Source organism: Pempheris klunzingeri, chromosome 20 (genome assembly GCF_042242105.1).
Source record: "Pempheris klunzingeri isolate RE-2024b chromosome 20, fPemKlu1.hap1, whole genome shotgun sequence".
NCBI lineage: Eukaryota > Metazoa > Chordata > Actinopteri > Acropomatiformes > Pempheridae > Pempheris > Pempheris klunzingeri.
Genome location: NC_092031.1, coordinates 15,637,095 through 15,649,992, shown reverse-complemented (window position 1 = coordinate 15,649,992; position 12,898 = coordinate 15,637,095). Strand labels below are relative to the sequence as shown.

Sequence of the window (12,898 nt, the reverse complement as noted above, 5' to 3'; positions counted from 1 at the left end):
GGAGGCACATCCTTACGAAAACATGCAAATTCCAAACTAGATTTCAGAGGGAATAGTGTTGGTAATATTAGCAATGCAATAGCAATATTTGTGATGTGGAAAAAGATAAAAACAAAATCAATGTTAAGTCTATACAGTGTGTGATCTTATAGTGATGTATGAATATTATAATAATTTTGACAAAAAAAAACTTTTCTCAAGGTCAGATTACTGAGATGCGAGCAAAAGCACTGCAAAAAGCTAGTAAGTGGACCTTGTTATAAGAATATTTAATTTAGTCAAACTACTTTTCCCAACATCAAGAACAACCTTTCAAATATTGAAATTCTGTTGTTCTATAATGAAAGCTCTGATTAACATTTGTGTAGTTAGTCCTTCATGTCTGTCATTATTGATGTCTTCTTGTCACTGGTTAAAACTCAACAACGTATTGCTCCAATAAGTTCTTCCAGTAAGTTTCTTGAGTTGTATTTTCTTTTAATTATAATAAAAAACACAGTAAATACAACAAATCTCAAAAAGAAATCTTCGGCCTAGGCTTGCCATACAGATGTAAAAGAAGTAGAAAATATCCTGTGTGTTGAACAAAGAGGTTCACAGTTGTTTCAGATTTGTGGTGAATTAAACAAATGCAGCAAACAAAATTACAACGAAAAACAAAGTACATTTTTCCATCTATGATGAAGAAAATTGTCTATGATGAAGGCATCAGATCATTTTTTCCTTCGATGTAGAGTCTTTACATCTTCAACTTCTTTCTCCATCAGGTGGTACTCAACAGTAGTCTCTGTCAACTGGAAGGGAAAGTTTTAACATCTTTAACGTCTTTAGTAAGACACTTAATACTGTCAACCAATGAACTAGATAGATAGATAGATAGATAGATAGATAGATAGATAGATAGATACTTTACTAACTAGTAATTAAGTGTATTATTAAAATGTATTGAGCAAGCTTTTATAAGAAAGCCAAGCATTGTTAGACCTGTACTAAACCCGTCACGAGTATGGTTGTGGAGCCTGAGGTTGATAATATCAATTGGCCCTTTCACACATGACAAACACAGGTTTAACCAAGGTCACTGCATCTGTCTGAAAGGGTTTTGAGGAGGAGAAGGAGCTCAAATAAACTTTCCTTCCTCAGTGTATAAAGATGCATGTTGTATCTTTAATGTTATTGAGAGTTTAAGGGAATAATTAAAGCTGCTCAGTTCTTACCATGTCCAAGAGAATTTCAATCTTTAGTTTCAGGAGGTTGTTCTCTTCCTCCAGCTGTACATTTTTTTTCTTAAGCCGCTGCAATTCCCTACTAGGCGCATTCCCACCAGATTCTGCTCCAACAAAAACAGAATGAAAACTTGAATCAATGTCGTGTTGACCACTCGAGGACCTACAGTGATCCGTGCAGATGTGGCAACGCATGCGAGAGCGGGATAATATTAAGGCTCTCTGCTCTTACGCTGTGGAAGCAGCCACTGCACTCGTCTGTGATCGACATTATCAAAGTCATCACCTGTCATCCACTGCCCCTCTTCAAATTTCCAGCTCTGACCCCCAATGTTCATCACAGGAGGCCCATAGTCAAGGCCCAGCTCTATCTCTCTCGTGGAGCGATCCAACTGTAAGAGAGGAGAAGGTAAAGAACAATTGCTTTGTCTGGAAACATAACCAATGTATAATAGCTGTCATACAATGTCAAGCTGCAGCCCCCTTTTGCACAAACAATCCATTTTCAACAATCTTTAATACATTTGATTTTGCTTAACCTCTAGGTATGCCCTCTATTCAGACCATTTAATCAAATGAAAATAACAATACCAATGTGTGAAAATACTCACTTACAAATAAAAGTTCTACATTTAAAAAATCTACTTGGACAAAAAAAGCACATAAGCACTACCTACGAAATGTACTGAAGTATAATGAACTAAAACATAAAGTACCCTTATTTGAATGTAGTTCAAAATTGCACTGAAGTAGATGTACGTAGTTAGTTTGAACCACTGGTGATCAGTGCAGATTTAATAAGGGATCAGTGAGAGATTGGGGTATTGGCTTTATTTTAACTTGAGCATCAATGCATTTCATGAAAACAGTGGTTTTGGCTGCCAGAAAATAGTAAGTTCTCTAAACTCACCGTGTGAAGGCTGGACAGAGAGGCAGATTTACGAGGCGGAGTCTTCTTCGGGCTGAATGTGTTTCCAAACAGAGGCATCTTCAGTGAATTTTTAAGGCTCTGTATAAAAGATGGTACAGCAGCGGCGGCATTAGTGTTTCACAGACAGCAGTATCACGTAGCCACAGTGTTTATCGTTGCTAACAGTACAGTTGCTGCTAGGTGGCTAACACTCGCTAGCTGTGAGTACTACTCATACCTGACATTTAATTGAACCTGTCGACTGCCTCACAGGTGGGTTAGTAGTTGTTGTGTCACTGAAAAGATATTGCTAATATATTTACCTCCATACAGACTATGTATTTAAGTTCTTTACGTGGTGGTTCAAAGTCTTTTCTCTCCAAACAGAACCATGCTTGCTACTGCGCAAGTGTGGAAGTTCCATTTGCTTAAAATAAACAACACGAGAATATTGCTTTAATATAAAGCAGTTCGAAGAGATTTGCCAACACCAGCACGTTTAAGATATTTAAAATATAAGTCTCTGCTTCAAAGGTAGCTATACCTAGGGTGACGTATCCAGATTTTTAAGGTAGTAGTCGCCCCAAAACACCCCTATTTAGAGGAGATAATGGGACAATCCATAAAACTTAAGCGCATCGCCATGGTGATCGCGTTTCTGTAGTTATAACTGTGATTATGTTAATGCACGCATTATTGTACAATCAAAGAAATTTGTAAAATTGTTGCTTCAGAAATTTGCCTTGTCAAAACTGTGGTTATGCATGCAAAATATTACATGCTAATAACGCAATAAAACATAAACCGGAAATAAAGGCCGGTGACCCCGCCCATTCATTTTATACAGCCCCAGTGGCCTAATGGATAAGGCACTGGCCTCCTAAGCCAGGGATTGTGGGTTCGAGTCCCATCTGGGGTGATTGTCTTTTCCTGTCACAAGGACGTTGATGCTCGGACCTCTGTGGGCGACGAAAAATGATTCAAGCTAGTAAATTTGACATCAACCGAAAAGCAGCGCTTCATCGGGTCTGAGTTCAAACTTCATCGCCGCCGCTTTCAACTGAAATACAGCGTTCAGCACAACCAGAGAAATCCCTGATTGAAGTACATGACAGGAAAATATCAGCTGACATGGAGGAGCAGAGCATCATACTGTGGGGGATGTTTCTGCTGAGCACTTTGGCTGCATCAGTGCAAACTTACCGTGAGTAACGTTCCCGCTGTTTGTCTCTCCATGGCGGAGATATTTTGTATTTTCAATCCAATATAATTCCCTTAAACCTATTGTCGAAAAGAAGAGCCTGTTTGTTAACTAGCTATATTTTTTATATAATGTTAGTATTTGTTTCTATTCTGCTCTTTCCCACTTTACATAATATTGCTATTTAAATGTTAAATGACACATCATGATCAGCCCTGAAATACAACACCATTGTATATTTTATCTTTTACATACTCTTTACTGGTGGTTTTGTGTCTGTATTATGTTTACTAATGTTTACAGGGAGAAAAACTAGTGCTAGAAATCTGATGTACCTGTTCGTCCAATTAACTACACTAACCAACATGAGCCCTGTGCTAGTCTTTAAAGAATAATATTCATTTGACAGACACCAGTTAATTAAAATAAGAAAATGTCACCCAAAAAAATCCTAGTTTATTCTATTGGTTTTCTCATTATCTTACATAATGTGTGTTATCCAACCTCAACCCTGTAACCCTGTCCATCCTCCTACAATGGTAGAGCTCCAAGAGGCCACTGTGTACTGGGATGCTGCCCAGAAAAGTGTGATCCTTAGGGAGGGGGTGATGGAGACAGAGGGGGGAGCCTACGGTTACTTCAATGACACTCTGCTCCTGTCTGGATGGGGCGTCTTGGAGATCTGCGCCGGCCATGGAGGAATCGCCCAGGAAGATGAGACCACCTTTTTCCTGGCTGGGTACTTGGAGGGTTATCTCACCGCTGGGTGAGTGTTGCAGGCCTTGTAGTGAAGAAAGCATTCATGAAACATCTCAAATCGAAACTCTTCAACACATAGGAATGGTTTAACTCTGCCTGTTGTTATTTCCCTGCAGACAGATGTTCAGTCATTACACCAACATGTACCCTCAACTCATAAAGGATGAGAAGGTTTTGAATCCCCTGAAAAGGTTTTTAAGGTACAGTCTTACTTTCTGTTCAAGGATTAGATTAAACCAACATGTGCTGGAAGACAGTGGCTTGATAATCTTGCTGACTCTTCATAAAGTGGAGGTTCCTCCTCTCAACTGCAGAATAAACAGGCAGTAAAGCTTGAAAGGAAGGAGAAAATGTCATTATTTTGGGTTTCCATAGAGAGTTATCATGTCCCACAGTGGTCAAGTTGCTTTTTTATTGGCCTAAATAGTTTCTTTTGCTTGAAATACTCGAAATATTTGTATTTTTATTTCATGCTGAAATAAAATTTTTTAGATGTTGATTGATGAACTGCTGTCAGATTCATATTTGTCAGTCTATACTAAATGCATTAATGCATGCTGTGATTGTCATGATGCTGAATTTACATGCACAGAAAAATCAGGCAGTGGACTTGAGAAGCAAAACGCACAAAATTGGTAACAGGGAGCTCTCTGATGAATGATCCGCAGCAAACAGGACCAGTGGGCCAGAGAGCAGGTGAAACTGAAGAGATACAGCGACCCCCTGTGGAGGCATCTGGGACTGATCCTGGCCCAGCTGGACGGGCTCCACGCCGGAGCTGCACAGTGGGCCAAAAGCAAACACAGAGAGGTGTGTGTGAATGTGTGTGTGAGTGTGTGCTGGAGAGAGTTGTCACAGTATCATTCATCTCTGCCACTTGCTCTGTCCTTCCTGCCCAGCCTCTGTCAGCGTTTGCCCTCCAGTTTCTGAATGGTGTTGGCGACCTCCTGGACCTCGTCCCGGCTCTGACGCCTCGCTCCAACTCCTCCACAGGGGCCGGCGCTTTCAGGATGCCAGGAATGGGCCACTGCACGGCTCTCGTCAAGGTTAGGCCAAGCTCATTTGGCTCAAGCTGTGAGAGAGCACTTGGGAGGCCTCAACGTAGGCCTAATTAGTTTCATTGTGGGCCTTGTGCATGGGCTTTCCTCTTCTAAATAAGGCCAAAGGCCGTTGGGTGGGGGATATTTTCCCTTCCACATGCACTCATTCAGGCAGCCAAGACAAAATGCAAATGGCAGTGAAGACACTGAGTGATGCAGTGCAATCGGAAATCATTCAGTGATCATTAGTACTGGACAAATCAAGAATATAACTTAACAGTGGCACTAGATGAAAAGTTTAAATTATTACAACCGTTATTGCAATTCAAGAGTGATTCTTTTTCTTTTAAATAATCACACGCAGCATGCACGCGTCCCTCCCCAAAACCCATCCTCTCCCTCCTCTGTGTCTATAAGGTGCTGCCAGGCTTTGAGAACCTGCTGTTTGGCCACTCGAGCTGGTACACGTATGCAGCTACCATGCGTATCTACAAACACTGGGACTTCAGGGTGTCTGACACACACACCGCCACTGGAAAGATGTCGTTCAGCAGCTACCCTGGTACGCACGCACACACACACACACACACACACACACACACACACACACAAAGTAGAATAGTTGGTAAAGTGAGATTTACAGCTTGTAGATGAAATAGTGTTTTCTGAGTACATGACCTGAATTTCAAAGAGCGAGAGTTTGTCAACCCACAGCACAGCAGAGCACGGCTTTCTTGTAAAAGCCCTGAGCTGAGGTGAACAGCTTGTCCTTAATCCACACCGTTTCGGTTTCATCTTGGAAAATATAAACATTGACATCAAGGACTTAACCCAAATCCTCAATGAACATTCTCCACTGAAAGTAATTCTACTGCTAAGCACACAGCTTAGTCAGTGATGAGGAAACATCCACCGCAGTGTGTGTGCACCCCAAACAGAGCCACGATGACACGCGTTCCCTCTCTGTCAAGTCAGAGGAGGCTGAGTAATTTTCTGGGCAAAGATTTGCCGAGTGGTCCAGGCCATTAAAAATCCTCTTACAGGCTCCATTGCTATCAGAACACAAGTGGTTTTAAAGCACTATTTTTAGAGACCGACAGGCCAAGGATATCTCCTCACTGTATTAAAACGAAGAGATGAAATACACTCCTGCCACTGGAGGTGGTGTGTGACCCCTGCAGCCTTCTTAAGCTGCTTTCTCTCTAACAATGTGAAACATTTAGCCAACGCAGAGCCGACAGAACAGGAAAAGATACAATATGAATACTTAAGGTACATGCAGATGTACTGTCGGGGAGGTGGAAATATTCCTCTGTCTATCATTTTTAATATTGATAGCAGGACTGCATATTCACCATTAATAGTAGAAATACTATTAATATTACTACTCACTTAATAGTAAGTTGTATTTCTTCCTGTATGTTGTAATCACAATATCAGCAAGTATAATAAAACTAGTATGGTAGTAGCTATAGAGGTGTTGTTAGAAATAACAATCGTGGTAATAGTCGTCATAGTTCTGCTATCAATACTCCCACATACGTTAAAGCAATAGTTCAACATATGCAGTCAGCAGCCAGTTAGGGATAAACAGCTCTGTTTGAACGTAACAAGTCTCTCAGAAGATCTCTCAGGAATCTCAAAGGAGCCATTAAACAACACATTATGTCTACTTTGCTTAAAGTGCTGAAAGGCACATTTTGTTACCACAAGCTTGTTTACCCCTGTTTCCTGTCTTTATGCTAAGCTAAGCTTAACAGCTGCTGACTGACAGGACAGCATGGTATTGATTTTCTCATCTGTATTTTGGAAGCGTATTTCCTAAGATGTCAGACTTCAATAGCAGTTTTTTGATTTTGTACTTACGTGCGATAACTTATTTTTGGTCACTTGTGGGCAGCAGAAACAGGCTGTGGACACAACACTGGCATATTATCACATATTATTGAGTTGATACCGCAAACTTGTTAGCATACAGTTGGTTATTTACACAGGCATGGCTTAACAATAGCATTCGTTTGTGTTTTTCTGTTAAAGTCCAATATTCATTCTCCTTTTAGCTCTGTTTTGGTCTCCACCAGCCCCTAGGGGAAGCATCTGGCTCTTCAGCTGCTAAATGCTCCTCTGTGTTCACCAGGCTGCTGCTAACTTTGTCTGTCTGTTGCTTGGTGCTGAGCAAGTCATGTGCAGTGGGTTTTTAGAGCCTCTTTGCTGAAAACATCTGCGACAACATGAGAACAGTGACAGTGAATTAAAACATGATGAATTGGTTTGATTGAAAAATCTTAGTAGCCAGTAATTAAAGCTGTCACAACACGTGGAGTAAAAAGTACAATATTTACCTATGGTGTAGTGCAGTAAAAGTGTAAAATGATAAAAGTACCTCAAAACTGCTGTTGAAAACTATACTTACTTACAACCTACACTACCAACATGTAAGCTGCAGGTTGTAGGTGAGGATAGGATCTCTTGAATATTCCTGATTTGATCTGAAGCATTCTTCTCCTCTCACTCCCTCTGTCTTTGGTTTCTAAATGGTCACCACCTCCTCCTCCTCCTCCTCCTCCTCCTCCTCCTCCAGGCTTCCTGATGTCTCTGGATGACTTCTACCTTCTTGGGAGCGGCTTGCTGATGACTCAGACCTCCATCAGCGTCTTCAATGTCTCACTGTTCTCCCAGCTCAGCCCTCACAGCCTGCTGGCCTGGCAGAGAGTCCGCCTGGCCAACAGCCTGGCACACAGCGGAGAGGAGTGGGCGCAAATCTTCTCTAAATACAACTCAGGTGAAATCCTGTTAATGTGAGTCAAGACGAGCGGGGGTTTAGAGACGTTTGCTCCCCCTGTCTTTGCATGAGTAAACCTTTTGATCATTTACTTTAAACTCTATCAAGAATGAGAAAACAAACTTCTGCCTGCAATATGTTTTAATGTAGAAGCCAAAGCCAAAGAAATGGCTGGCAAACTAAACTACAGATAAACGATGACTACTGACATGACATTAGTAAAACAGCAACAAGGATCTACAGACATCTACAGACACCACACAGATGTGCTTTCAGCTTAATGTTAGCAGGTATGATATTTACCATGTTTGCCATCTTAGTGTGGTGTGCAACTTATTACCTCAGTGAACACTTTCCTAATGAGTTTATGGTCTCCTTTTAAAGTCTTCTCCAGTAGGGTATAAAGCAGTGTGTGCTTTAGGGTGGGACTAGTATTCAGTATTCTTCGGTATTCATAGAATGAACGTCACCTCTGGCTCCAAAATAAACATGATGGCGACACCCATGAAGCCAAACTTGAGCCTTCAAAATGGCAGTCCAAAACTAATGGGTGACGTCACAATGGCTCGGTCCACCTCTCAGATACAGTCTATGAAATTACTGGACAGATTAAAATTTTGACCCAATGATGGCACGGGAGAAAAAATAAGAGGATTACCAACGTTATTATAATTCATCGCGAGGGGGAAATGAATGTTTGTAGATGCACATACATCCCTCCTACAGTTGTTGAGGTATTTCACTTGAAACCACATGCCAGCGTCATGGTGTCATGCTAGAAGTCTGGGGATCACCAGAGGACATGAATGTCTGTACAAATTTTTGTGCCAATCCATTGAACAGATGATTTAAAAAGACTAGATCTTTCATGAAGGGAATAGTACACAGAACAAATGCCAAAAACATTTCTTTTGTTCTTTAACTTTAGTAATTAAACAGAAGTAAAGTAACATCTATTGTAGCAACAGAAAGATGGGACAGGACAGAGACATTAGAGCAGGCAAAAGGAAAATGAGATGGCACTAAAACTCTGGCTATGTAAAATTTCACAGGAGGAGTTTCCATAGAGATTCAGCAGACTCTCAAACAGACCATCCCTCTCATTACACAACACTTGAGTGTGTTAATTGGGCCGCTGCTTTGATCTTTCACGTCATGTTGCCATGGGAGGGCAGTGGAGAACAGGACAGACTGTTCTTGAGACTGTCAGTCCTCACATCACCCAGCAGCCTCGGCTCTTGTACTCCCTGTCCTGCCAAACTGTTGCAGTGGCCTGCAGGCTGCTAACAAGAGAGCCTTTACCTTTGCCTGTGTTTTAATTTCATTTAAATAAGGTTAGGTCAGGGATTTGTTGTCTGTGCAAGTCAGTAGCTCTAGAGCCAAAAGTTTGCTGTGTTTTCAGATCACCTCAGGCACACACAAGACTGTGCATGATATTATTCTTGTGCAAGTCATATGCTAGATGCAATGCCACTAGTGTTAGATAATGATGATAATAATGATAATAATATGACTCTCCAATAGTCGATAAGAAAAGAAAAGAAACAGGCTCAATAAAAAAAGAATAATTCATCGGGGTCATATCCACATTAAAAATTCACAACTTCCTTAAAAAGAACAACTGTTGATTTGCCTTTTTACAAATAGCATCTGTGATTGTATCAAATTTAAGCCTCTCGCCTCAAATACTTCTATAAGTGCATGTAAGTGCAGAGGCAGGGGGAAGGGGCCTCCTCTGAATATTAACAAGCATTTCTTTGGACTTAGTCACATTTATTTGGGGGATAGACAGGTCACACTAGTTAACAAATTCATAAAATTCTTGCTCCAGGCCGTGCAGAAGACTCACAATCACAAAGTCAGCAGCACACCCAAGTACAAATCCTGGTACACGATTGCTCTGACACTCATTTGTATATGAAATGAATAAAATTGGTGAAAGCACACAGCCCCGAGGGGATCCAGTGGAAGACTGACCCGTACCCTCTGAAATCTGTTTGTTAAGACGTCAGTGAGCCAACATACTATACCGAAAAGCAAACATGCATAGTTCTTATTTCCCTCCACGTGTCTCAGTAGCTGTAGCATCCTCCCCTGCTCCTCTTGCCTTAGGGGCAAACTGTAAGGGGTCAAACATGTCATGCACTGTGTGTGAAATCTCAGCTTTCACAATATGTTCAGATAATTACAGAGCAAGAGACGGACAGGCCGCAGAGCAATAATAAGTCAGTGCCGTAGTCAACCTTTGCCACAGGCACCATGATAGTTTCCCTCCACATACTAATTTTAATGTAATCTCCCAGCCCGGAGGCCCATTTAAAAAAAATCATCATTGAAGTCACAGACATCAAACCCAGAGTAGAGTTTGTTTAACTCCTCTGTTATTTCAGCATCAGGCTTCTCAGGATGAAATACGTTTATGTCTTTGTTCTGCATCCCAAACCCTGGACTTGATTTCTTTCCAAGCCAGTCTAGAGTGCCCTTTATTCAGCTCACTTTTATACTTGGTTTTATCCGTCTTTATGTCTCTTCAAACGAGTTTATGCACCTCCCTCTTTTCAATGTTAACTCCCTCACAGCGAGACAGCTTCCTCTGAATAGCATGTTTAAACCATTTGCTAGTGCAGGGCTTATTATTGGGAAAGACAGTACATGTTTAATTAGATTTTTTGGTATGGTCTGTTTTATTTGATAGTTGCCAGCAAAGATAGACAGGGTAGAGAGGGGAGGAGTCCTTGGCAGTCCTTTCTAATGTGGTGAACATAATACATGCTAAAGATCAGCATGTATTGCTCCAAGTATCACTGTGCAGCAGGTTACAATACAGCCTTACAGAGCATGGCTGTCAGCTCTTATCCAGACTGTTTTGCTCGTTCATCTTTTGTTTATCTATCTGTGAGAGCTTGACCCTCCCTGTATTTCAGGTACATATAACAGCCAGTACATGGTGGTGGACCTGAGCAGGGTCTCTTTGGGTCACAGTATCAGGAACGGAGCGCTGACTGTGGTGGAGCAGATTCCCGGGAAGGTGATGCACTCTGACCAGACTCAAGCTTTACGCAGAGGTAGGAAACAAACGCCTCTCTATATTTTTCAGTTTTATCCAGGATGGCTGACTTTGATGGTAATGTGTCTGGAATGTGTCTCCACCTTTTGTGTGCTACATTTGTCAGGTTATTGGCCATCCTACAACATACCGTTTCATGTTGAAATCTACAACTTGAGTGGGTACGGTGTGATGTGGAAGAGATACGGAGAAGACTTCTCTTATGACCTCTGTCCCCGAGCCAAAATCCTCCGTAGGGACCAGGCCAAGGTGTCTGACCTCAGCTCCCTCAAACACATCATGAGATACAACAGTAGGTGTCACAAAGACTCTTGCATTCCTCATATTTAATATCTTTCCCTGGACTCAAAGGGCTTCCGAGAGCTGACAGGAAACACAAACAAATAATTCAGGATATTGTCGCTATTTTCAGACTGTAAGCAGCATGACTAGGAGTCAGACTGGTTCTGTTTCAGACTACAGGAGAGACCCCTACTCCAAGGGCCATCCGTGTAAAACCATCTGTTGCCGTAACGACCTGAGATCAAGGAGACCACGCCCAGGAGGTTGCTACGACAGTAAGGTCAGAGGTCATCAGCACATCAGTGTCAGACTCAAATTTATTATATTATTATATGTATATGATGTGTTTCGTGGAAAGATAAAAGAGGCTATTAGAAAATAGTATACTGAATTGGTGCATTTTATCAGTTTTTGATGTGTTTTCATGTGGGAATAACATCACTTCTTGTTTGATATTGGTGAGTGGCCATGTCAAACTGGACAAAACGATGGCGCTGTTTGAAAATGTTAGGGATCATTTACTGTAGGTTATTACAGTTCATCTTGGGGGGGGGCATGAATGTCTGTACCACATTTCTACTATGTAGAATATACTAACATACTAGACTGCACTATTTTACCCACCTGGAAGAGCTGCTAACTTGGAAACAAGTCTGTTACTCTGGAGCTTCAGAAGCTTTCCTACTCTAAAGAAAAACAGTGGGGGAAATCACTGGATCCTTTTCTGTTTTTTGTCTTTAAAAAGGTCAAAGTTAATTTGACTAGCAGTTGTGAAATGTCACAGAACTCACGTTTGATAAACCCGAACACTGCAAGTAAAGTACAGGTTTTGAATTACTAAACTCCATTAATGGAAACAGAAATGTCTTCATGGACGTGCACAATGTCTGTTTGATATTTAAGCCCCATTAAATAGCCTCACTTTCATCCTGTTCCTCACTCACCCCTCTCCCTTTGTGTCCCCCTTATTCCTCTCTGTCTCATGGTACAGGTGACGGACTACCAGATGGCTGTCCAGCTGGTCGCTGAGGCAGTAAACGGTCCCACGACGCAGGGGGGCCTGCGTCCGTTTTCATGGCAATCCTTCAACCTCTCGACTCACCAGGGTCTCCCACACACCTACAGCTTCCCCTTCGTCACCATGAGGCCCACGCTGTGTCGGCCCTGAGAGCGCAGAGGCAGAAGGTACAGTCCATCCAGGCAGAACGGGTCAGGCTTCCCTGTACAAATCAAGATGCCTAAAATGTTTTGTCACAACACTGAACATCCTGTTGGTGCACTGTGATTACTGGGCGCAATGTAAAATTTGGCAAAATGTGATAAAGATTAGTTATCAAAGGGTTAAATATGGACATGGAGCAAGCAGATTGACTTCATTTCCCGCTGTCAAATGTGCAGGCCATTTGAATGTTAGAGTCGTTTATTTTAAGGCTGATTAAAGCCAGTCTGAGGTAGAGGTAGACTGGCTTGGTTCTTTTTTTTTATTAAACAAGTTATTAATCCATTAGTACATTATGATAAAATGTATTTTAAAATCAGTTTGCATGTTTTAACATTGTGATTATGAATGTATCACCAGTTTCAACAGTTTTTTCATGAACTGTGCAAAGGGTTGGTTCCAAAAGTTGGAT

At 41.5% G+C, this 12,898-nt stretch overlaps 2 protein-coding genes and 1 non-coding gene across 4 annotated transcripts; 2 read left to right on the top strand and 1 right to left on the bottom strand.

The window, feature by feature from the left end:
• Positions 1–504: 504 nt before the first annotated feature.
• On the bottom strand, positions 505–2,534 carry cby1 (chibby 1, beta catenin antagonist). Of its 2 annotated transcripts, none has more exons than XM_070851858.1 (5): positions 2,460–2,534; positions 2,137–2,235; positions 1,513–1,618; positions 1,218–1,330; positions 505–794 (listed from the first exon to the last, which is right to left on the bottom strand). In XM_070851858.1, the coding sequence occupies exons 1-5, from the start codon at positions 2,463–2,465 to the stop codon at positions 714–716; spliced, it is 405 nt and encodes a 134-aa protein (XP_070707959.1). In that variant the 5' UTR covers positions 2,466–2,534; the 3' UTR covers positions 505–713. The 2 variants fall into 2 exon arrangements, with proteins under 2 accessions (XP_070707959.1, XP_070707961.1); XM_070851860.1 differs by having other exon boundaries at positions 2,375–2,525.
• Positions 2,535–2,982: 448 nt separating this feature from the next.
• trnar-ccu (transfer RNA arginine (anticodon CCU)) lies at positions 2,983–3,055 on the top strand. Its single transcript has one exon. It is a non-coding gene; the product is annotated as a tRNA-Arg (tRNA).
• Positions 3,056–3,219: 164 nt separating this feature from the next.
• Positions 3,220–12,484, top strand: plbd1b (phospholipase B domain containing 1b). Its single transcript, XM_070851856.1, has 11 exons — positions 3,220–3,340; positions 3,881–4,103; positions 4,213–4,296; positions 4,765–4,906; positions 4,996–5,142; positions 5,554–5,698; positions 7,718–7,918; positions 10,843–10,983; positions 11,092–11,277; positions 11,441–11,547; positions 12,259–12,484. Exons 1-11 carry the CDS (start codon positions 3,268–3,270, stop codon positions 12,433–12,435), a joined length of 1,626 nt encoding a protein of 541 aa, XP_070707957.1. The 5' UTR covers positions 3,220–3,267; the 3' UTR covers positions 12,436–12,484.
• Positions 12,485–12,898: the final 414 nt, after the last annotated feature.